Consider the following 26,952-nt stretch of genomic DNA (forward strand, 5'->3'; position numbering starts at 1 on the left):
TATAAAAATTTTGTTACGTTACATAAGGACATTTTTGAGAAAAAAAAAAGTTGGAAAAAATAAATTTTATAACGAACAAAAACAAGTTCAAAGTTCAAAACAAATGTCTAAATTGCTAAACGTTTCAGTATCATTCATTATGAATTATAATACAGGGTTATTCTAAATGATTGTAGTCGAAGTAGGCCATGCCCATGTTATTACGTTTTTGCCGCTTTCATGTGAACTGTCAGTTGTGTCGCTGTCGCTGTCATTTTTTAGGTGAAAAGTGCGGTGATGAGGATTTTATTTATTTTTGCTAAATTAACGATTGAATCCAGAAATATTGAGTTGTTCTACAATCAATTTTAAAAATATTGAGTTGTTTTGCACCCAATTTAACACATCATTTTGATGATTTTTTTATGTGGAGCGGCAACCATAAATTTTACATTCAGTTTTCACGCGCACTTCGACTACAATCATTTAGAATAACCCTATACATACATACAGGGTGGCTAAAAAGAATGGATACGGCTAAATATTTTCAGATCGATTTAGCAGAGCTCGTTGAAATTTAGGGCGCAGTTAGAAGTGTGTAAATTCATCTGACATTTTTTTCGATTTTCTAACATCATTTGTTTTGATGATGGTTTTTAAGTGGCACGCGAGGTCAAGTTTAACATCTTTAAAAAGAGTATTTTTTTGTGAATTCAGTGATGTAACACATGCATATCTTATTTTAATCGAAACATTATAAAAAAATTATAGAATCAATAAAAATTTGAAAAAAAATGTAAAATTTGGTTAGCCTCGAAATGTTGTCTTTAGCTATCGTTAGTTCTTTGTCGCCTGTACTTTGACAAAAATATAAATAAAAGTCAATAATAAGTGTAAAGATAAGACATTTAACTGAAACAGAATACATTTTAATAATAATTAAAAAAAAGTTTAAACGCGAAATACATATTTTTTATGCTAAAAATGTTCAAAATGGCGGCGATGTGGGCATGTGTTACATCATTGAATTCACAAAAAATACTCTTTTCAAAAATATTATAAATGTGTTGTTTAGATGTGTTGTCATATTACGATAACTCGCGCCGGTTTACAAGAGCTGTATTTCTGTAGATCCCATAAATAATGTGGTTTTCATAATATTAAAGCAATTCCTGCTTCGTGGGATTACTGCTTAATTTCAAAATTAAAATGAAATCTTAGTGATATTGATTTTCCGGATGGTGATGCAGTCTCGATGGAAGTAAAAATGACTTAGAGATACAAACAAAAAGATGTTATGTGATAAATCAACATGAAAATCATTAATACTTTCGACAATGGGTTAAAACCATAAGATATTGTGTCTAAAGCAAATATGCAAGGGTTATGATAAAATAACGCACAAAATTCAGAAAACGTACAGTATTAATTTTTGAAAAAATGTAAAAACACGTCAAACAGTTTTTAGAGTAAATTCTTGCTTTAAAGTACATATTGTTGTTTAATTTATTTGTTAGTTATTATTAAAATCAAGTTTATTTCGTTCTATATTAATTTCCTTACTTTTTAGACTAGATTTTTATAATCCAGAAAAATAAGCATGATTCATGATTTGGAGTACATGTGTCATGCGATAGTTTTATATGTACATATTTTTAGGTCTCTGAAAAAATAAGAAAAGAATCCTCATGTGAAAAAAAAATACAAGCAGATAAACTGTTGTTAGTCACTGGAAAATTTTCCGCAATGAACGAATAAGCCGCATGCAAAAAAAAAGAATGAAAACACGACTTTGACGAAGTAGGAAATTCACAGATCTTGAATAAACTCAGTGGCTTCACTTAAACAAATTTTAGGGATTCTGAGTCCGATAAACGAGAAGGCCATAAAACAACGATTTAATTCCACAAATTTAAAATTTCCTTCTTGAACAAACGTCTGGATTTTCATTACTCCAAATATGAGTCTCGTAGAAATTATGAACCCTGTCAAATCGAAACTCCGCTTCATCAGTCGCCAAAAGTTTTGTTATTCACCAAGCATCTATGCTACTTTTATTAGGAAGCCACAGGAAATAAAATACACTGGCCGAGGAAGATTCTGCTTTCATTGAAATTCACCAAACCACAGACTAGGAGAGTCCTGTCTGCAGACCAAGTCGCTTAGTGTTAACACTTGGAGTTGCTCCATCCAAAACTTCTGCCTTGGTTTCTTAGTTGCGATGACCTTGTGAGGAAGCTGTACGACTAGTATATGCATTTTAAAAATACACAGGTGCTGCACTATCTTTGAAAATGTAGGAGTGTGGGGTCACTTCGTCCAGAAAATTTTGCTGGTACCCTTGACCATAGCAGTTCTTTGTTTATTAATAATTACGGGCACCCCTAGCTTTCAATACAAAATAACACACTAACACACAACGTAATTCAAAGTTTATAGAACTGACCAACTCGACATAACAAAAGCCATGTTTTTGTTGTGCCCTCCTGATAAAAATGTCTTTTAATTGATTCCTACAGTTCTCAAGCAATTTTTCTGACAATTTCAAAATGAAATGTCTATCATTCTAGGACAAAACAGTTTTTCTTATTTTTTTAGGGGTCTACATATAGAAACTTATCATCGTAGTTCGTATCATAGTACATAAAATCAAAAGCGTAAATGCGGTAGGAACAAACATTTCAGTACTTGTGTTGGGTTTGAGTCGGTAATATTCTTGTTGATGAATGTGGGGTTGTGGAAGTACAGACAAACAATTTGTAACGTAGGTGTTTGCCGATTGACATATTTTACAAATTAGAATCGGTATTCAAACAAGAAATACTTACAACAGCCGCACGACGCAACCCTAATAAAAGAAGTCTCTCCATTCGCTCAGCTTTAGTCATGATTAATGGTAGGTGAATCAGCAGTTCGCGACTAGATTTATTACGAGTTCGGCTGTTTCGTGGGATTAATATCGGGCCCGCCTGTTGAGCAAGTGCGGTCATCACCTGTACAGTGACAGTTCCTTCAGCTAGGCCAAAGCTTTGCTGGCATGAGGTGCTCCCTAGAGGCTAACTCTTTCCGAAGATAAATGGAACCAGACCGGAAGTGGAAAGATACAAAGTGATCGAACTTACTTTAGTTAGGGTCCTAAGAGAAAAGTAGTTAACGCTCTAATTGAGGATAACAAAATGGATAGCAATCTTCTGTCATATTTTTTAGTTTTTGAAACACTATCACTAAAACAAATTCTAATAACATACAAATTAAAACCAGCTGAATGCAATAATTTACTACTCACCCACAAAATGTTATCTATCGAAATATCTGAACGATCTGCCATTTCGAATTCAAAGACGTGTTTAATTTTCTAGTTGATATAGAGTTAGAGATGAGGTGTTAGACTAATTACACATTTTCTGTGTTTAGGTTATGAATGGGTGGGATGGCGCAACGACACACCTGGTTGGGCTGGCCACCCTTTAGAAATGCGTTTTGAGTTCGACAAAGTACGCAACTTCTCCGCCGCTCATCTACATACTAACAACCTCTTCAGCAAAGATGTACAGGTAAATTATAAGCAATAGCATAGACACAAAAGAATTGCTTTGATCCGCTTTATACTTGCCACATTGTATTAAGATTAGTTTAAATGAGTGCATATCAAACAAAGACTATCAAATATACCTACTTTTAAATGCCACTACAGTCCATTCCATTTAAGAATGCAGTAGATGTCGCTTCGAACGGAGAACGTTTCACACTGGCAAACGCAGCAAATTTGAAAACATACATTCCAAGCAAAATTAACAAAAAAAAATCAAAGGAAGTTACGGTAGTGGTATTCTAATAACAAGATTGTAGTTTAATGATGCGTTTGATACAAAAACTTGATAAGTTTGACGCTAATAACCAAAAAATCGAGCAAATATCAAAATTTGACAATAGTTATCAAAAAACGAACATTGCCTTGGTGTAAACTTTTCTCTCATTTTGACCAATCAACGACGGGAAAATAGTCCCTATGCTATTCTATACTGCATACTTAAACGGAATAGACTGTATTCAGGTTTATTAAAAACATTTAAGTATATTTTTAATGGTACAGTGGCGAGCACGGAATTTCGCACACATTGGACATTTCACTGACATAATTTTATTAAAATGAGATACTGGCGGCAGTTTAGTGACAGTTTAGGTGAAACATCAGTCATGATCACATATATCATGATTGATTATAATGACAATAAAGCTTAGACTAGATAGTTTTTTTTTAATGACATACAAATTGGTGTGCGAAATTCCGTGCTCCCCACTGTACAGTGTGGAATAAAATGATTTACATCTAGTTACCTTTGGAATTTTTGCACATGTAAATTTTCCTGTACCGCTCTACTTTTTTTTTTTGAAGTGCCGAACTATTAGTTCTGTCAATAAATGTCATCAATCGAATTGACAATTGTTACAGTTTACTAAATTGAATTAACAAACGTTGGTGGCCACTTTCAACACTAGCTATGACTTGCTTTTGTTAGCTCCTTTTTAATTTCAATCTCTACTTTGCATTCATATCATCCCTTTGCAATAAATCACATTTGGAATTTTGGAATATTTTGAGGTTAGGCTTTTTTTTTTTTTGTAGAGCGGCATTTCGTATTTTTACAAGGGTAATGCAAAGGTAACTAGATATAAATCATTTTATTCCACACTGTATATTATCCAATGAGCGGATAATGATGGCTATTACTCGTGAGGAAGATTTTGTGTCACGAGCCGCAAGCGAGTGTCGTAATCCATCCGAGCTAGTATTAGCCATTATCCGCGAATAGAATTCTATACTTTTTATACGATTATGAAGAGAAGTTGATAAATAAGTTTCATTATTAGACAAACTGAAACTGACGTTTTAAAATTATTACTTTGTATTCTTGATACCATTACACCCAGTGTGTGGAATTGATATCATTCTTTCGTTGAACATCCAATAAGAATGATGCATTCATTCTTTAATAGTCGTGGAGAAATTCATTTATTCTAGGTGTTATGCCTTTATTAAATACCAAAACTGTCCAACTTGTGTCTCCGTCGTTGGGATACGCCGCTAATATAAGAAAGCAATCAGTAAGTAGGGCCTAAAAATACAGTTATCAAAAAGAAAACCCATTTGATTCTTTTTACAGATTTCAATGTTCTTGATTTATTCGTTCATTCACTCATGAAATACAGGGTTATTCTAAATGATTGTAGTCGAAGTAGGCCATGTCCATGTTATTACGTTTTTGCCGTTTTCATGTGAACTGTCAGTTGTGTCGCTGTCACTGTCATTTTTTTAGGTGAAAAGTGCGGTGATGAGGATTTTATTTATTTTTGTTAAATTAACGATTGAATCCAGAAATATTGAGTTGATCTACAATCAATTTAAAAATATTGAGTTGTTTTGCAGCCAATTTAACACATCATTTTGATGATTTTTTTTATGTGGAGCGTCAACCATAAATTTTACATTCAGTTTTCACGCCTACTTCGACTACAATCATTTAGAATAACCCTGTATAAACTCGTCATATGATTAGTAATCGACAATATGACTCGTGAAATCAAAGTAGTACATTCAATCTGCAGTTATCTTTCATTCGTAGAGGCCATCGATGATAATAATACATACCACTTGTTATGTTATATTTGAAAATAAATTTTATTTTCCAGGTTGTAACGTATAATATTACATGATATTAATAGTATATTACTCAATGAGCAGATAATGTTGGCTATTACTCGTAAGGATGATTTTGTGTCACGAGCCGCTGGCGAGTGGCGTTATTCACCCGAGCGAGTAAGCCATTATCTGCGAATAGAATAACTATACTTTTTTCACGACTATAAGGAAAAATTGATAAATAAATTTCATTATTAGATAAACTTAAACTGATGTTTTAAAATTTACTTTGCATACTTGATACCGTTGCACTAAAATTTGCTATTAGACTTCATAAACTTGCACTGTTATTTGCAGTGAGTTTTGAAATTATTATTCAACAGGCCGTGGGTAATGAATCCTGTTATCCAATGAAAAACACTTTAATAATTACAGTATTATCCAATAGGAGTAGAAAATACAGTGGAAATTCCCTAAGTCTAACTTTATGAGACAAGAAAAAAAAATTCGAGTTACGGAAATTTTGAGTTGCAGAAAATACACAAAAAATAAACGAAAAAACTTTATTTGTTAATTTCAAAGTTAGGTATTTTTTTTTTTTAGTTTTATCGGACCCTTTCTCGTCTACAAAAACAACCACCAAATTTAAAGATTTATAAATATCTATAATCAGGGACATTATTTCTGCACTCTACAAATGTTCTCAGCTTTTCAATAGACGACTAAGTTTCTTCACAAAACTTCTGCGAATTCTTTAGCCTTTTCTCTAATTATTATAGTTACCGAAAGAGGTAAATTTTTATCAGGTGTCGTGGTTAATCATAGGACCTAGTTTTAGTATTAATATTAGTTAATAGTACTCTATGTACTATTCATTTTTGATAGTGAAAAAATATTTGTCAAAAAGTTTCCTTGGATGCTAAAATAGTTATATTTTAGCACCCAAGGAAACTTTTTGACGAATATTTTAGCATCCAAGGAAAATTTTACAAAAATTAAAAAATTCAAAAATTTTAAAATGCTGTTGTAGAAAAAATAGTGTTTGTATTTCGTGCGAAAGATGATTGTTTTGTTGGCGCATTCGAATGAGTTTGAAGTCTCGACCTGACGGTCTCGACCAAAAACTCATTCTCATACCCCAACAAAAAACAATCATTTTGCGCACTTAATACAAAAATAACTATTGTTTCGAGTTATACATAGAAGTTCGAATTAGAAGTGGTGGTTTATATGTGTAAATTGGTTTTTTTTTTGGGCATGAGTGGGCCCAATTTGGCACACGAACGAGTTGAATACAAGGTTTTTTTTGTTCGACGAGTCCCTTAAAGGCTCCAAATCGCTTAAAATCTTTAAAATTAGCTTAACGGTTCAACGGTTCGTTTTGACAAGTTATGACATTTATTAAAATCCGTTCACACAGGACAATATTCTCAAATCCTGACAGTGCCGAATAAAAAACAATGGGCCGTATCACGACACCGTTATTAAAGTTGCCGATAACTAGAGTAGTGATTAAAGTAAACATAAAACGATATAGATTAATGCAATTATAATCTGCCAGAGAGAGATGAATTTATCACCAAGGTAATAATTAGCGTAATGATTCAATTTAATAAGGGTGTCGTGACTGTCGTGATACGGCCCAATATTGTTTAATGTTAACAATAAATACTTCGTAAAATATTTGTTTTTTATTTGGGTGCCAAATATGTATATTCATGAGAATCGTAAAAGTTATTGTTGGATACCAAAATTCAAATAAATTATGTACTTACTTTAAAAAAAAATAGGTATAAGTACTATCGCGGCCATCCAAAAGTGAACGTTTTTTTTTTATAGTTTGATTTTTACTTTAAATCATAGGCGTCCTAAAATGTCAAAGTTTGACACTAGCGATAAAAAAATTATTGAAACTATTTTTTTAAATGCCACATCTCACTCCGATTCAGACAGCTAGGGCTATTGCAAAGCTAGAAGAAAATTGGTCTTTGGCTGCTGTGGCCAGAGAATTACATTGCAGTAAGACTTGCATCTTCAATATAAAGGGACGCTGGCAAGAAAACAGGCTTGAGGCCAATACGAATAGGTGTTGAAAAGGTTTCTTTACTAAAGTTTACTTTCACTTTAATAATGTATTAATTACTTCTCAGTCTCATTTTTATTAAAAATTGTTTATTACAACTTTTTATTATTAAAATAGTAACGCCTGCTGCACGAACGCCAATGAGTACAGCCTGATTTAATATAACGAAAAATACGGAAATTTTCGCAAGCTATCGTTCACTTTTGGATGGCCGCGATTGTACCTACATTCATATAAAATGAATATATATCTTTAAGTTTCGCAATTCCTGTCTAAAATTTGTAGAAAAAAAAATGTGACTAAGCCAAATATATGATTCATCCCTTGATCAGCTACATTTTTTTTGCATTTCACATCTTTACACTTAGAGTCCCCAAAAGTTAACAATAAACTGAACTCAATTTGAAATTCAGAATCTAGTTGCAGTTGTATGATTACTTACAATAAGAAATATACAATACAAAATTGAAAAATTCAAATAACATATTATTTTCACTAAATCTTTGTTTGTTGGTTGTTAGGTTTCTAATTTGCTAATATAAAATAAATTCTCTGCCGTCCACAAGATCTCACGAATAATTCTCGTGGTTCACGCGTGACAAATTCTGCCACATACAGTTCTGTAGTTTTGTAGATTTGTCAAACATCGAACACTTTAGACCCATTTCCATAATATGTAATTTTTCAAAGATCTTAGAATCTATATTATATAAACGCATTTATGCAGGCGTAAAGAACTATATTTCACCTCATCAACACGGATTTGTAGAAAGAAGATCAACACTCACCAACCTCGCTTATTTTTCGCAATACGTTTCAGAGGCAATTGACTCTAAATATCAAGTGGACGTTCTATATACAGATTTTCAGAAAGCGTTTGACCAAATCGATCATTTCATTCTACTCAGAAAACTTGAACAGTTTGGTTTTGATAATTCTTTACTGGCCTTATTTCAGTCATATCTGCTAGATAGGCGCCACTATGTTACCTACCAAAACTTTGTATCCAAGTCCTTTACACCGACCTCAGGCGTTCCGCAAGGCTCAAACCTTGGACCTCTTCTATTCCTACTTTTCATAAACGATATTGTCAATGTTATTACCTGTGAAAAGTTGCTTTTCGCTGATGATCTTAAATTGTTTATTAGAATCGAATCTGATAGTGATTTTAATCTACTACAAAATAACTTAGACGCTGTTGTTGAATGGTCATCTCGAAATCGGCTCTCTTTGAATACTGCTAAATGTTTTGTATCCTCATATTCCCGGATTCGTTCTGTCAAGGAACATACGTATATAATTGACCAACATCGTTTAGAACGAGTCTACAAACTCAAAGATTTGGGTGTCACTTTCGATACGGAATTAAATTTTAACGATCATCTTAACAATATTGTTAGCAAAGCTCTAAAAACGTATGGATTTGTATTTAGAAATTGTGAAGACTTCAGCAATCCAAAAACTCTATTGTTACTGTACACGTCATTGATTAGATCTCAACTGGAATATTGTTCACTTATATGGTATCCTATATACATCACAAATATTAATGAACTCGAGAAAGTCCAACGAAAATTTTTGAAGTTTTTAAGTTTTCAACTTGACGGTGTTTACCCTATAAGAAATTATGATAACAACATGTTACGAGTATTAGGCAGGTTTAAGCTTAAGTCCTTGTATACTCGCAGAGTAAATGCTGTTGTATCATTTCTGTATAAGCTTGTACATCATAAAATTGATTGTTCATTTCTTTTAAGCAAAATTAGCTTTCATGTTCCTCGCATGAATAGTCGAAACTCCACTACGTTTTATATTCCTAGCTACAGAACAAATGTGTTGCTTAAGTCGCCGATTATTTTAATGTGCAACAACTTTAATCGGTTCGCTACAAGGTGTGACATTCACTTTGACTCTTTGAAAACAATTCTTGACGCTGTAGAATACCGACTGTTGTCTTTAAAGAGTTGATCATTATTATGACTTATTTATTAGCTTGTAATCTAGTTGTACAGCACATTATTTCCTGTAATTGGGTGCTTCCTGTAGGAAATATATTTATTATTATTATTATTAAGCTTGCTGGTTTATATGTGTATCTTCGTTTACCTTTTAAAATCACTGATAAGGCTTTGTCTATTATAAACGGTTTGTCTGAAGGATATGTTTTAACGTAAAAAGATTATACAGAATTGATTTCAATTGATGCAGGTGTTTTCCCATGCCCGAGCATTCTTCAGTGTAAATGGAAATTTATTCAACGGTGAACCAGTTCATTTTTCGTACATGCCGGACTTGGTTCTTGAACATGCTCGTAATGTCACGATTAAACTACATCACCGCATCGGCCGATTCCTCAAACTTCAACTGTACTTCGCTTCACGATGGATCTTGCTCAGTGAAATCTCTTTTGACTCCGGTAAGCGTCTTTAATCTTCCAACCATCCATAATCAGCCGAGTGACTTATTGTTTTACTACCGATCCATTTTGCAAACGATAAAATGCTAACATTAATCTCTATCAAATAAATCAAAATGTCGCACGCAAAATGAACTACAGTATCGACCCCGACGAGACTACTCGTACTTTATCAGGCCGTAGAATTCCGTCCAATTAATGACATATTGAGGGGCGGTATGTTCACACAAATTTGTGGTAAAGCAATTTTGTTACGCGGTTTAAAATTACGAATTACAAAGCACGTCTTCATTAATTAAAAATCGGGTGACCCAGAAACTGGGGGCAATATCGGGAATTATCGCGTGGACCATCCTCCTCTCATCTTTTCTCTTTAATAAAGACGAGCTAAAATCGTAATACTTTTTTCGGTCTCTGAAACTCCTACTTTCTAAATGTTATTTCAGTGGTGATAACAGGCAATTTTACGGAGACGACGGAGGACATACCAATTCCGGATTCTGGCAAGGAATATCCGTTACAAAGAGATGAAGTTAAAAGTACGTCCAGTAAAGTAAATCGTAATACCACTGGAGCTTCCACAAAGAGCGGAACTAATGAAGAACCTAAGCACTACATTGGTCTCGTTATTGGTATTCTTACGGTTGTAATATTGATCCTTGTAACGGCGATTGTGTTTATCGTGTTTCGAAATCAACGATTCAAAACTACCACAGGGCTCACAGTCGTGCCTAGATCCGAGAAAAGAATAGAATGCGACAAGGTAAGAAAACTTCCCGATTTAAAGTCCACACGTCTTAAATCTCTGTTTCATTTCTTTTTATTGTCTTGTTGTCAGAAATAATTTATATCCAGTTCAACATGAAATGTTGAATGGAAGGTAAAATTCAAAATAAACCTCGGTTGTTTAAATTCTCTGAAGCAGCTTTAATAAAGTTAAATAGACACAATTTTTGAAATACGCAACACATTTTCTGTATTCTATCACAACCAACTTCTGAAATAACGTACAGTATCATTAATTTCTTTACATCGGTAATATTCTCAAACTCGTCGCCTCGCATAGAATTTTATGATATGAACAAACTTTAATTTGCAGAGAAACGTTGTTAAGATAAGTGAATGACGGGGCGTTTACCACTTTACCATAGCAATAAGTTTCGTCGACGCTTTGAACTAATCTGTTATCTTAAATATCGCGAGCAATAAAATGTCTTTATTAAATTGCGGGTTTCTAGCTTCTCCATTATGATTTATTTGTGTTATTTGTACGTACTTTTGTCGTCGTGGTGCCTTTTCACCAAGTCATGTCGGAATCGAAAAAAGTTGATTCAAAAAGAAAACATCTAATATATCTTTGCGTCTCGTTAGAGGGAAGGAAAGTACGTAAAAGTAATTTTTTACGGCAAACTCAGCAAAACGGAATTAATGTGGCGAAACTTTATATTGAAAAAGTAGTTACCCAATCGAAGTTCGACAAACAAACATGATTATAAAGTCAAGCAACGCTAACGTGTTTTATGTTCTGTTTTCTGCTCTTGGTAGATGGCGATGGAAGATTGCGACAAATCAGCTCTCTACGTGGAAACTTGCAAGACGAACCTGTACGCTCGTCAACAAACACACCCAAACAGCCCGGATTATAGCGGTAAGTACGACCATCAAAGTCCTCATTTATTATCTCAGAAGTTTCTTTATGACAAATTTACTATTCAATATTTACTACCTATCGATTTTTATTCAGACAAAATAGACATCTTGATACAATATTGAATGTAATTTTTTATTCATTCAAACTTAATTAAATTTGATGTGTATAGTTGAAATTTTGTCGCAGCAGTGATTTGGATTGTCAAGTTTTAAATTATTACAGCCAACGTTGATTTGGTTTGACAGAAAATGTTTCTTCTTTCAAAACAAAGTATTATCTGACGCAGATCAATTCTCTCAAAGCTTTTGTTTTGTTAAACTTTCTAACAAAGTTTGAATTGTATTTGTTGTTATGACTTAATAAGTCTAAGACTGTTTTGAGTAGCTTTTAATTTCTGTTCATGTTCTGTAGTTTAGCATTTTTCTTACAAAATATTTCTCTTTATCGAAAGTACATATTAAGTTGGTTAAAAACAAACCATCATCTCTATGTTTTTATTATTAAGATTTTTTTTTAGAAATTTCGTTATAAAATTAAAATTCATTTCCACCCAGTTTTCACATTTAAAAATTAATATTTCAGTAACCATTAGTTCAAAAGGTCATACATGATCAGAATTTAATATGTACAGTCGTGGACCAAAATAAAATAGGACAAAGTAGGAAACAAAAGTGTCAAAAATAAAATAACAATTCTGATAAGTGTCATCATTCGACAATATTTCAAAAACTCACAGTGATTCAATTGAACATAGTGACAGTGAAGAGATGACAAGTGAAAAAACACAACCTAACTTTTTGTAAATCAATCGACAAGTCAAATCAAGTTGTAATCTGAGACACATACGCCTCAGTTACACTACACAAATCTTTGAATTGTGAAACTGTCTAAGGTAACACTTTGTCCTATTTTATTTTGGTCAACGACAAAAAAGAATTGGCGTTGACGTCATTGCGCGGAAACGGAAAACTGTGGAAAAATGAAGATTATCGAAAAACGTTTTTTTTTTTTATTTTTTTCGAGATGTTCAACGGGAAAGAAAATATTTCCATTATTCGAATCTTTTCGCGCTCACTGTGTAATATTCACTAATTCTCAACAGGTTTTAATTCGAATGATGATATATTTTAAAAGCTTATAATTTTATTCCACAAAACGCTACGTTAATACTAGGTTAAAAAGGACTTTGATACAGGACCAAATGATAAACCAATGTAAATAATAGTAGGTATATTATTCAATGAGCCGATAATGATGGGTATTACTCGTGAGGATGATGTGTCACGAGCCACAGGCGAGTAGCGTAATTCATCCGAGCGAGTAATAGCCATAATCTGCGAATAGAATACTATACTTTTTCAACGACTATGAAGAGAAATTAATAAATAAATTTCATTATTAGACAAACTGAAACTGACGTTTGAAACCGACGTTTTAAAATGATTACTTGATACCATTGCATTAAAATTTGCGATTGGACTTCATAAGCTAGTTGCAATGATATTTGTAGTGAGATTTGAAATTATTATTCAACGGGCCGTGGGCAATGAATCCTGTTATCCACTGAAAAACAATTTCATAATTACAGTAGATATGTACTATCCAATAATAGAAAAAAATATTATGAAACGAAAAAATTTCCACAATTGGTAATGAAACGTTTATTTCAACACCAGTGACAAAAAAAATATATATCACTTGGTACAGTTGTGTTCATTAAAGTGCTACTTTAGGGTTGTGTGTATCGGATTTAAAAAATATCAGATCATCACCATGGATGTATCTGTGTCTTTATGTGCAACTTGTTTTTTCTATTTTTTATCTAATACGCATTATTAGGTGTTGCTAGGAAGAAGGAAGCATACACACAACAAAGCTTGTACAACACTTTTTCGAACTGTATGAAATCATGTACAAGTTCACACACTACAAATTCTGTACAACACAACTGTAGATCAGAACTTGAATCAAATATTTTTCATACATATTCAGATCTAACGAAACATAAATCACAGACATTACAAACTCAACTGTATAAAGGAAACTTCAAACTGACAAGTGAAAAAACTAAATAAGCCTTTATTTAATACAAATAATGAAATTAATAATTTTGTCAGTTTAAAGTTTAAGGAACCTTTGTGATCAAAAAAATATTTTTTTGTTCGACACTGTCAGAATTTGAGAATTTTCTCCTATGTGAACGGATTTTGATAAATGTCACCACTTGTCAAAACAAAACGTCAAGCTAATTTTAAAGATTTTAAGCGATTTGGAGCCTTTAAGGGCCTCGTCGAACAAAAAAACGTTGTATTCAACTCGTTCGTGTGTCAATTGGGCTTTTTTGGCACTCGTGAGCCCTTAAAACGCTCGTTTCACTCGCATTTTAAACTGGCCCACTCGTGCCAAAAAACCCCAATTTACACAAGAACTCGTCAAATAAACTACTATTTTTTTGTTCCACACTGTCAGAATTTGAGAATTTTCTTCTGTGTTAACGGATTTTGATAAATGTCACAACTTGTCAAAACGAAACGTCAAGCTAATTTTAATGATTTTAAGCGATTTGGAGCCTTTGAGGGGCTCGTCTAACAAAAAAACAGGCTTTGCTCATCTCGCAAACATCCCACTCATAATACAAGATTTCCCAACTGATTGTATAATTTACCTTTGTTTTTGTTAAGTTTTTCTACAAAGCTCTTAAGTTGTCATAAAATAAAAATCCTCGAATTTGAATTTTCAACACGTCGGGTAGCATAGTAGTCGACTGGACAAACATACATGAATATTCACATACATAATTCATGAAGTTTTCATGTATACATATGTATGAATTACATTTTGAAAACTTTAAGATTGAAATGTGTTTAAACTCAAATGTAAAGAATAAATAAATAAGTAGAAGTAAAAGAAGCAGAAATAAAAAGCTAGGTCACTTAAGTTTTCCATGATTTATTTATGGCAGATATTATTTATGTTTTAAAATATTTATCAATGTGTACGTTTGTGTAGAGGAAGTTTGCGGAAGGAAGTCGGTAGTAATTTTTCATTAAATTATTTACAATTCCAGAAGTGCCGGACCTGGTTTGTCAAGAATACACCATTCCTCACGTGATGGACAAGCAAGGGTTCTCACAATCATCACGGGCGCCTCCACCAATGCTGAACTTCCTGCCAAAACCGCCGCCCGTGCCTCCACCTCCGGCGAGCTACTACAGCGACCGAGATATATGCAGTCCTCTTCCGCTGGTTCCGTCACCGGCACTGTCGCCCCCTCCGGGGCTATCCAGGTCCAAAATTAGCCGGCATTTCATGCTGCCCCTGAGTCCGGAACCGGATGATTGCTCAGATCAGGACGAAGATGTAGTTATCGAAATTTTCCCGCGTGAACAATTAGGTATAATCGAAAAACTCGGCGACGGTCCGTTTGGAGACGTGCATTTGTGTGAAGTGTTAGTCGGTGCCGATAATGGGAAATTCAGTGACTGTAAATTCGTAGTCGTGCACACTTTGAGGCTGGAAACTTACAGGGAGGAGTTTAATAAAGAAGTGAAAGCGTTAGCTAGACTAAATGATCCGAACATTGCTCGTCTTCTGGGTGCTTGCCTCGACACAGAACCTATATGTGCGATTCGAGAATACGCGCCAATGGGAGATTTGTGCCAATTTTTGCAAGATCACGTCGCCGAAACAGCCACCCCGCTTGCCCCCACCGCCAAAACGTTGAGGTAAAACGCTTAAACTAAAATTAATTATGTATTTGCTTCGGTCGTAAACTGGGAGCACAGGTAGGTGCATTCAGTCTCTTTCCTACATGGAAAACAGGAGAATTTATTTGTTATAGAAGGGAAACTTTCATGAAATTTGCAAATTTAGTCATCACATTATGTGTGATTTATTTAATCGCAAGTTTTTAGCATCATATATTAATTAAAATTAATTTTCTCTTTCGAATGTTATAGTTGTCAATACCAAGTGGTCCATTAAATTTGATTTTAAGAGTCAAGCCTCAATCTGTCCCAAAGTTTTAATTTGATTTTTTTATTGCTCGGAAGCTGTGCCATATTGTCGAGAATTTTTTTCCAATTTTTGTCATGAGTTATCTCTGTATTAATATTTTGCAATAAGTTTAGAAGAGGTGAACGAGTATGACTAGTTTGAGTACGAGCGCATTCAATACTTAATAGCCATATCAGTTCAGTAAAATCACTTTTCGAAAGCCTTAAGAATACCGTTTTTCTTTATTTGATATGAGATAGTATATCGTCGGCTTTCTTTAGAAACTGTGTATGTCTAATTAGCAACATTTTTCTGGAAAACTGTTTAAAATTCTTATTTTTTATGTTAGCTTTTTGGAGTAAAGTGCAAAAAATGTGTATTAAAGTTTTGTATAGTATTTATCAAAACAGTCTGCTGATTGTATTGTGAAACTTATTTAAATAATTAATAATTATTTAAATAAATTAATAATCAAAATGGGACTTACACGGTTTCTAAAGAAAACCGACGATATTAAGTATCAAAAACGGTAAGAACAATGTATCGATCGAAGACAATTGTTTGGATTATTGTCCGAGATCGATACATTGTCCTTAACGTTCGTGATGCTTACGACGGTTTTTGCGCAATTAAATATTTATTACAAAGCATTCATAGAATAGGCAATGAGATATGTGTTACCCTTCACATCATGTTGCCATAATGTCGATTTTTATATTGCGTTTCTATAACAACTTACCGTTTTATAACTAGAAGAAATGAATTAATTTAGTTTACTTCTTTTATATTTATTACGATTTACTAATTTTTGATGAAAAATCACTTGCCAGAGAGAACTTTCTTAATACTTACAGGGTGATTCATATAGTATCATACAAACTTTAACTAGTGGTAGATTCCGATCCCTAGACACTCTTACAAAAATGTCAAGGTTCTAATTGTTGAAGATAAAGCATGTTGAAGAACCGCAGATAAATGAAAATATTTTACGTTCAAAATGAAACTAAAGCGACCTTTATAATACCAATATTTTCTCTATAGCAACAATTGTTTGCTTGTATTATGACACTCATGACATTTGTTAAACATTGGACGTAAAGTGGAACAAATGATTAATAAATTAGCGAAGAATTGCTTTTACTAATAGTGAAAAGACCGATATGGTACTTTTTGCCAATTTTTGATGTATGACTCTATATTTTATTCTTTTAAGAGCCTTTTGAGATCGGAATCTGCCACTGGTTAAAGTATGAATGAAACTATATGAATCACCCTGTATAAGTAAATGTAGTTGTCAAGTTAAAACGTCTGTAGTTTAACAATTTAATGTTTGAACATCTTTAACTTTATTGTATTGTTGGTAGTTACGCTGACATGCAAACTTTTGTACAGTGTCTTTTCAGTATATGCGAATTCATTCATTTTACATTCTACCTAGTTGTCTGAAAAAAATTCAAATGTGTTCCGCCAGAAAATTTGAATATTCCTATTTGAAGTGAACAAGTAAAGCGGGAAGCACAATTTCATTTGGAGAAAAAGTTTTAAATGCAGCTATTTCAAATTTAAGCGAGATGTGTTTTCAATATATTTACCGATAAAAATTAATAATAATATCCATATCAAAAATATTTTTTTCCACTACTAGTCTCAGAAGGCTTCATTATTGACTCTCGAACCGACCCCAGAAGTAGAATTTCTCTCCCAAGGTTAATAATAATTTTGATTATTAACCTAGGTGAATAATGAACTGCCGTCACGTAGCAACGAAAGATTTTCGTTGATTTCATTGGTTAACGTAGACGATTTTCATAGCAACCGTTGAAAAATGAGAACTCGGATCGTCGCATCGGACAAAATAATTTTATTAATAATTATTATCCGAAAGGGTTTTAACGTATCTAGTAGTGGAAAAAATAGTATATAAACCACGGTGAAGAAGTCCCTTATAGCCTTCGCGCCTTAGAACCCTCGGCACGCCTCGGGCTCTAATCTTCTAATGAACTTCTTCACCTTGGTGTATAATATACTATTTGTGTGCAACCGTACGCGAAATGAAATCTAGTTTCGCGGTGGTTGTTCGTAACGACGGCCGTTAAAATAAATGTCATATTAATATTTGATACAAATCAGAGCTTCCATGTTTTGTTTTGAGTTTTAAATTGAATTCAGTAAACATTGTAAGATGAACGTATAGAAATAATTTATTGTCACACTTACAACATATCTAGTGTAGTCTTACAAAATCTGGAATAGTGACAGTTATGAAAATTCGATTTATGCCAGTTTTTGTGTCAGGAACGGTCACTATTAGTACAGAATTTTCGTCCAGAATGTCATCAATAGACATTTTGGTTAATTCGTCTCTTCGCGCGGCCCCAGATATTTCCATAAATAAAATGACCTAAAAAGCGGCAGATGATACAACTTATCATAACAGAACTTAACATTTACCTTCCACAATAAATACATTCCAGTAAATAAGCCAATACAACACATTTTCCAACACCGTTTTCACATTCTTCTTGTTACACCAGTCTCTAAAGTGACTCTAACATTTTTCACACTGCCGTTTAGATTTTTTAACTCTGGAGGAGCACGCGGAACTAAAACATCCTAATTTTCTTCCGACATTCTTGCAATTTTTTTCAAAATGAATTGTTTTATTTATGTTATTTCTATAGCGACATGCCGACGTGTAAGACGACTTTATATTTATGGATATGGATTTATGTATAATTACAAATTTTCGGTTGCACAAAATCATGTGTACACCTTGGCCACGAAATCTTTTAACATCCTCGAGACTCATTCTATTGTCTCGGGCGCAAGCGACCTCAGAGACAATTTTTCTCTCGGTACGTTAAAGAATGATTTCGCAGCCTCGATATACAAATAACTGTTATGTAAAATTTGTTCCTATTCGATAAAGGTTGCTACTCTGTAAAATAACACTTTACTAATTGATTTTGGATTTAGCTATAGTAAATTCAAAAAACTCCTGGACTGTCAAAATATTTTAAATAAAATGTTTGTTTTGACTGTACTTGGGTATAAAAATGTTTCACTAGAGCGTACCCACGTCAAAATCTAGTTACAAAATATATTGAGGTTATGCTTTCCTTTTTAATCATTGAACTAAAAATGTTTTGAACACTTGAAACGAAATGCAGCAACTAAAAGAACTGGAGCAATTTAATCAAGTTTATAAAAAACACAAAGAAAAACAGACAAACTGAAAACAGGTAAAAACTAAACAATAACCAAAATTGAAAATCGCTTCCCATACCTGAGAGTCAGATTCCGCGAAGGATATATTGGGTGGAACATCTCTAATACCCACATAGTTAACCAATCAGCTTTAATTAGGTTTTCATTTTCATAAAGCAAAAGCTGTTTCTCCACAGTTGCGTTAAAATCAGAAACGCATTTTTGTTGAAGGTATGGTTTTATAATATATGTAATAATTTGTTGGTCCTCTTCTCTCGCGCCACCATAGTTCGTTTTGAATTTTCTATTTTGTCCTTTTTACAAAATATACTTAAATAATTTTGCAATTTATTTGACAATGTCAATTTAAACAAATGATTAGTTTGAAAAATCAAAAAATCATAGATACCGACCAGACAATATGAAAATAACTATTGATTTAACCAACTTAACAACTCCAATTTTGATTTTGACAGTCCAGATGTTTTTTGAATAGACTTTATAAAGTTTATTACTGCATAAAATGCAAAAAACAATGTGTAAATGTAAAATAAAAGTTAAAGAAGCAAGCTAGATAAAATTCTGTTCCTGAATTCTATTTGAATATAAAGAAATGCTTACAAGAAAGGTGTGATCATAATACGCCGAGATTAACGCTAGCCTCTTCTAAATTATTCATACGAAAGTGTACAGGGGACGCCATTAGTTAATCTAAAACTAGTACCCTTTTATCCAAAGGTAACTTAAGAAGATTTTCGAACTGTTCAGAGTGGGTTCTGATGGTTATTAGAACCCCTTACCCCTTACTCTGTAGCAGCAATGAAATTGAAATTCGCAAATAGTAAAACATTTATTTATATTCTAATTACATACTTACAACTCTCAATAACAACTTTACACTTTTGAATGTTGTAGCGATCTAAATTTAGTTCACGCATTTTAAAAGTGCGGCACTTATACTCGTATGCTTTCATTTTTCTAATACATAATTGGATAATACAAAAGTTTTCTATCTACCTCTACTTTTGAGTACCTATTCCTTCTTTTCGTCATGTAATTATTATGAAATAGTAGATGTTGTCCGTAAATGAGTAATTACTTGAATAAAATTAGTCTAGGTACTACTTCGTTTAAAGATATTACTTATTTGTTTTTATTATCGATGGTTGATAACGTCAACTCTTAATTCACTCAGATATTCGTGAACATTGAATATCATGGTATTGATCAAGTAATGCAATAAAAAATCATATACCTACTAGATAATAAAAAAATATCCGTTATTTTTCATTTATTTTACATCGTTATGTCTAAGTCGATCTTTAAATTAATTTTTAAGTGTTTCTTACATGCATTTTACGGTAACTAATAGTTCTTACACTGTTTTTCTTTTGGTTTTCCTCTTTTCTCAATCGTATTTCACTATTTCTCAAAACTATTTCCTATCTCTATTAAATGTCAAAGTGACGTAAATATGAAATAGTTTTGAGAAATAGTGAAATACAAAAGAGGAAAACCAAAAGAAAAACACTGTACTTAAACAGAATTGATTAAACTGTGAATTGTCATATTATAGTTTATTGTTTAATACTATAGGTATATCAAATTGTCAAATGTCTTGAATAATAATTAACTGTAAGTACAGATGATGATTTTAAACAATTTTTAACATGATGGAAAAGCTAAACGTGAAATATTTTTATTTAAATCTGTTGAAATCAGAACTAGTTACGTGTTGGTACTAATAACCAAATTTTATAAGGATAATAAAAAAGTCATAAAATATTTATACCTCAAGCAAGGAACACAATTGATTTTATTACTTTTATTTTATGTGCACTTCAATAACTCATCAATAGAAATTTTAGTACATGGGGGAATTTTTTTGTTTCTCAGTTAGAGAGGAAATCTTTGAAACATATACCTACAGTCTGACTTTGAGAGTTGTGCAGATATTTTAACCTGAGATAGTACGTGTTAAAAGAAGACAAAATAACTCAAATTGCCTTATTCAAATGTTAATGGTTTACAAGAAAATCACTTACTTAAAATAGTGCCTTCAACTGATTCAGAAGATACAAAGGCTTAAACCAACAAAGAAAAAATACTGTAATTGTGAGTAAAAGCATGAAACGAAACATCGAAGAAGTTGCTCGAAATGCCTGCATCGTTTGTAATGCAAGCTTCAGTACGACGTGTCCAAGAAAGCCGAACTCGATTCAGAATTCCCGAATTTCCTGAGCGGCGTTTTGAACGTAATAAGCCGATGCCCCAATCATGAAGGCATTACATATTTTTCATCGAATTGCTAGAGGAATTTCCTCAACTAATTCGGACAAAACTTCGTTTAAAAAAAGATAACTGTCTACATTCAAACGGCGCGGTAAAACATAGGGACCTACGAGGTGATTTTCAACAATCCCAACCAACACGTTAATTAAAATTACTCTCTTGAATTTCGCGAGGAATGTCTTATTTTGCAACTAAAATTCGATCTTCTCGTTGGCGGTAAGATCACGCTTATTCGTTTCGAAACGCCCGAAATCGCGAAGATGCTGCACAATGTTCACAAGGGTTCGTGCATTGGGAATTATCCTTTGAAGCAACTTTTCACCGTAAATTTGCCGTGCTAGCTCTGAATATCCACGGGCGTCGCCATAGATCAAAAACCATATCGGTTTTCTCCAGGTTGGTGAAAGACATTTGTGATTTAAAGTGAGGTTAAGATTTATGTTCTTGTTAAAGTGACTTAATTTTGAATTAAATGACAACAAAAAATATTATTGTTTTTGATCCATTTTTCATAAAATTTAGTGGCCCCCAAACTTTTTTTGCAAAAATTTTAGCTCCTTTTTCTCGAAAAATATCAACATTTGTATAAGGCGTTATTGGCTCAATCGTTACTTTTTCTGGGGTTCGATCGCAGGTTTAAATATCTGCACAACCTTTAAAGTCACCCTCTATTGCATGAACGTTCTTTTTTAATTAAAATCACATCGTACAAGTAATAATTTTAATAAATTAGTATCGTTTCTGTGATACTTTTTTATAAATACTGTAGTAATGTAGTTGTGAATTTATTTGGGAATAAGTAGAAATCAATGGATATTATGAAATGATAAAGAACTTTTTCGTAACTAATTTTTAACGAAAAATTTAAACTACTATTTTTACAGCTGTTAAAAATTTAATAAAGAACCGCTGAAAAATGTTTCAATCGAAACTTATAAAAATAACATCCATATTTTATTGCAGAAGTTCTGATGGTAATGAAACAATTTTGTTTTCGTTGAAGCTACTAAATATATTGGTAAAACGTTTTAAATGTAACAATGTCAAATACATCCACAATAAACGAGAAGACTCAATTTAAAAATATTTTTAAATAACGTTAAAAAGTTAATTAAATTTTTGATTCAGAACTGAACAATTCCAGATTCAGTCACTAAACATTTTTCCGAATTGTATCATTTTCTGTAGAAATTGCAAGTCGCAACGGTTGGTTAATTTTTAATCTAAATTTATTACTAAACGAGAATGTGAAAATATGGCATACGCCAGATATTGAATTTTAATAACATGAAAGATTAAAAGCGAAATGGCAACACCCAATCGATAAATTAAGTTTCGTAAAAATGAGGTAGCCGGAGCTAATATTTCAGAGAAGTAAAATTGGTTTTTAATATTCTGTTTTCAGTTATGGCTGCCTTATTTATATGGCAACTCAAATAGCGTCTGGCATGAAGTACTTGGAGTCTTTGCGGTACGTTCACAAGGACTTGGCGGCGAGGTGAGTTATTCCCTAATTACTTGTAAAGTGTTCCTTTATTATATATGCACCAGACTTTATTTAAATTGTCAAGTTATATTTCACATCACGTACAAAGAGTGTTTTCCATTACTTGGAAGTTAGCCGAGCCTTGTACTAATTAAAACGCCCTGAAAAATGAACACCAACCCCTTCATTCCTCGGAATGTCTTGTCAAGCTGTCGCGTTGTTTATGCACATAAATATGTACTACAAATTGAAATCTTAATGGCGTCAAGATTGCGCCCTAATAACTGAATTTATCGTCATTTACATTTTACGATAGCGAGGAAATTTCATAAGTGCGGCCTCTTTAATTCGATCATTATAATATTAACTTTCTGGCGTTCTCCCCCAACTTTGGGGAAGTTTATCAATATTCGTATATCACATTATGATGCCTTTTTTCAAGACGTGACTCCTCGGCAATTGCTTAGTCAATGGCTTGCTAAACTTTCTCCTCCATTTAGTACCAAATTATTAAAGGAAGTTTTTGCAATGCATGTAAATTATCAGTCGAGTTTTTTTTTTATCAGAAACCATCAAGATATTCCCGTACCCACATTTTATGGGCTGAGGTTTGAAGGAAAAGTAGTTAACATTAAATGTAGCTTAGAGTGGTAATATCATATACAGAAATAGTAATTAACGTTATAAGTCCGGGAACTCATAGTTTACAGTATGAGTGAGACGTTTAAGGACGAGGCGACGAAGGAGCCGAGTCTTGAAACTCGAAACGAATACTGTAAAAAGAGTTCACGGACGAATGTCGTTATGTATTTTATTTCATCCTGCCTCAAATTTCGTTTGAAAGAAACATTGAAATTAATTTCAAAATAATTTAACAAATACTCCAAATCTAGTCACATTTTTGGAACATGATTAGCAACGGCTGTTTGGCAATTGTTTATTTTGTTGAAATAATTTTGTGCGTCAAAATGACTTTTAAAGCAAATACGCCAGAAATTGTAAGAAAATCTGCAGAAGCCTGTGCTGAATTAATACCTAGCAAGAGTAGCAAGTCTGGTGAAAGGTATCAAAAACAATTCAGCCAGTTTTGTAAATGGAAATCAGAAAATAATGTGAAGAAAATTACCTACGGAAGAGGTTATGCTGGCTGGCCTATTTTTTAGATTTGGTTTAAATGGTTGTATTATTTTATTTGTGAACTAACGTTTTTAGTCTGAGAAAGTAAGTGCATCATCTACTTTGTGGCCGAAATAGTTAAATTGTTAATTTGTATTTAGATCTAGTTTTGAATAAAACATTTCTTAAACCTGAATAATTGTTATTGCGATTTGTGCGATTGTTACTTTTGTGTTTCCAATAGCAACACTTAACCGGCGTCCGGCCGTTTTTTGCGTTTTCCCGGATTCAAACTGATGACGTAAAGTATTGAAATTTGACACAGGATGAAATAAAAAATACTTACTCGTAAATTCGGCTATAAGACATGTGGTTATAACATTAACAAAATTATTAAATTGTGACGATACGTTGATAATAAAATTATGAAATAATATCAAACTGCATAATTTATACGTAGATGTCATGTCCACACACTTTAACTTTACTTTTTTGATAATTTCAATATTTTCATTTCCATTTATTTAAATATAAAGATTAATTAATTTTTTACGCGGAAACTAGTATCATACGCTGATTACAATTTTAAGATGTTGAATCTTTTTTCGCGTCTGTGGAAATAATTCTTTGGATATTTTTTTAATGTTAAAATCAATTTATTGTCGTTCGTCTTCTTTCAGGATGAGCTCAAAAAAATTAGATTTGCCTGCAAAGACCCACGTAAAATTTTAAAAGCGTCTTCTTTAGTAAACAAGAAACTAAGTATGTATGTCAATAATTAATGTTTTCAGAAACTGCTTGGTTGGGAGACGCTACGAAATCAAAGTCTCTGATCTTGGATCTTACCGTCGGATGTATACTTCAGATTATTGTCAAATTGCCGAATCTCGGCCCTTGCCAGTTCGTTGGATGGCATGGGAAAGCGTGCTTCTAGTGAGTATCGTAAACGTTCCTCGCTTTTCCAATTTATTGGCGTGACGCAACTTATTTTCATATCCTTAATAACAATAATTTGTTGTAACGAAAATTGAAGCATATTCGTATTTAGGGTAAATTTTCAAGTAAGAGCGACGTATGGTCCTTCGCTGTCTTGTTGTGGGAAATAATGACGTACGCCAGGGAACAACCTTTCGAGGAGTTAAGCGACGATAAAGTTATAGAAAATGTCACTCATTTCTATCAGGATGACGGCAAACACGTATGTATTGTGCGAGAAGTCCTCTCAAAAAGCGATATGTAATACTTTATTGTTTGCAGGTCTTGCTGAGCACGCCAATCAATTGTCCTAAAGAGATATTCGATCTAATGTGCGAATGTTGGCAAAGAAATGAATCTGACAGGCCAAACTTCCGAGAGATCCATTTATTTCTACAGAGAAAAAACTTGGGTTACAATCCTGAGCTTCACTGACATCTGCTAATGATGTACATTATCGACAATAAATTGAAAGAATTGCGTGATATATTCCACCTTTAAGTAGTGGCAAATCAGACTAGTAATACGTATTCTAAAAAGCTGTAAAATAATGTTAACGTTATATTATCCAAAGCATTTGTTATTGCTAATACTAGTTATCACTCGCGCTTCATTGATAGTACGCTTAAACCTGCGTTTGTGCCTTCTACATTCTTCTACATCTCGTCTACACCACCACATATTTTTATTAGTCTCCGTGTCACTCATTTCAGGAACAACATAACTGACTTTGACCTTTTACCTTTTTACACAACCAAATCCCATTTATTGTGATAATATTTTTTAAGCATTTATGTCTCTTTATGTGCAATAGTATTAGATATTATCTGTCTTTTTTATGACGCAATAATTGTATCATTAGTGTATTGTTAAGTTGAGATTTTATTTTTCTTTAAATTATCGTGACAGATATTGCTTGTTTCCACCTGCTTTCTTTAAAGAGAGTCGTATACTTAATAATGTATGCTAAATCTGTCAAATGCGGTTTCAAGTAAAACTATAAAAATCGAATTATACGATGTAAGCATAAATCTTTGCTTCCTTTTGTACAAAAAGAAAATGTTGTTTCCTTATAGGCCTAAATACAGCGTTAGAATTTTTAAATTTTTCTAATGGATATAGATTTTTAACTTACTTACATTTTTATTTTTTATAACCTGAAGTGTCTAGATTTGAAATAAAACAGAAACTTTATCATTGACCGTATATCTAGCAGATTACATATTATAAAATCATAAAAATCTTTTAATAAATTATTATGAACTGCCTGTATTGTCGACTGAATTAATAGTGCAAATAAATATTAAAACGCATTTCTTGTTCATATCATAATAGTATTAAGGTGTAAATATGTATGTAAAATTGTATTACTTTTGAGTTTTATACATTAATACGATTTATCATACACATTGTTTGTTGACACTGGTAAACTGGACCAATAAATATATTAAAACATGATAACGTGCATTTTATTTGACTACACCAAATCAAACCGCTAAGAGAAGGGACCCTCCCTATTCTTCTATTGTCAAAACGAAATACTTGTTGCTTAAACCCAAAGATTACAGAATGAAATTTTCTTGATTCGCTCTTAATTTAAAATTATCTCGAGCTTGTGAAAGAATAAATTTGCAATATTTGTAATGAATAATTTGGTAGATTGGTAAAACGACGTCTCTTGCACGGCTCGTTGATGGCGAGACGCATCAGTGTTATCGTTATGATGGATTCTGGCGGCATATTTGCCCCTAACGATATGCAAAAAGGAAATTAAAGATGTTGCGATAAGTTTACATCGTCCTGAAAGTCTGCAACTGAAGATATCATTTCTCGTCTAAGATTAATATTCAACGTTTTTTCTTTCTTTGTTGACATTAAAAGACCAACACCGTTTACTATAATCACCATTGAAGTATTCAGTACCGTATTTCGTTAAAACGAATCTCTCCGCGAAAAATACTAGTTAGAGAAATCGTTTTCTATTAAAAAAAATATTAACTACAATCAAATTATTCTGTAAATTAGTCTGTAAAATTTGAGTTCGTTTTATTGGTGGGTACTTCAAGTAGGTGTCGGAGAATGGGACATTTGAAAATAGAGGTAGATCCTT

General features: G+C 32.8%; 1 protein-coding gene across 2 annotated transcripts in view; it reads left to right on the forward strand.

Annotated features, from left to right (window-relative positions):
* Window positions 1-26,303, forward strand: part of Ddr (discoidin domain-containing receptor 2) — a 233,873-nt gene extending 207,570 nt beyond the window's left edge. For both annotated transcript variants that reach the window (XM_069061943.1, XM_069061952.1), the window contains exons 7-15: window positions 3,394-3,533; window positions 9,912-10,119; window positions 10,566-10,882; window positions 11,665-11,767; window positions 14,838-15,495; window positions 22,671-22,763; window positions 24,659-24,800; window positions 24,916-25,065; window positions 25,125-26,303. In XM_069061943.1, the coding sequence (XP_068918044.1) occupies window positions 3,394-3,533; window positions 9,912-10,119; window positions 10,566-10,882; window positions 11,665-11,767; window positions 14,838-15,495; window positions 22,671-22,763; window positions 24,659-24,800; window positions 24,916-25,065; window positions 25,125-25,277 (1,964 nt within the window). In that variant the 3' untranslated portion in view covers window positions 25,278-26,303. The remainder of the gene's footprint in view (window positions 1-3,393; window positions 3,534-9,911; window positions 10,120-10,565; window positions 10,883-11,664; window positions 11,768-14,837; window positions 15,496-22,670; window positions 22,764-24,658; window positions 24,801-24,915; window positions 25,066-25,124) is intronic.
* The last annotated feature ends 649 nt before the right edge of the window (window positions 26,304-26,952 follow it).

This window comes from Tenebrio molitor, chromosome 1 (genome assembly GCF_963966145.1).
Source record: "Tenebrio molitor chromosome 1, icTenMoli1.1, whole genome shotgun sequence".
NCBI lineage: Eukaryota > Metazoa > Arthropoda > Insecta > Coleoptera > Tenebrionidae > Tenebrio > Tenebrio molitor.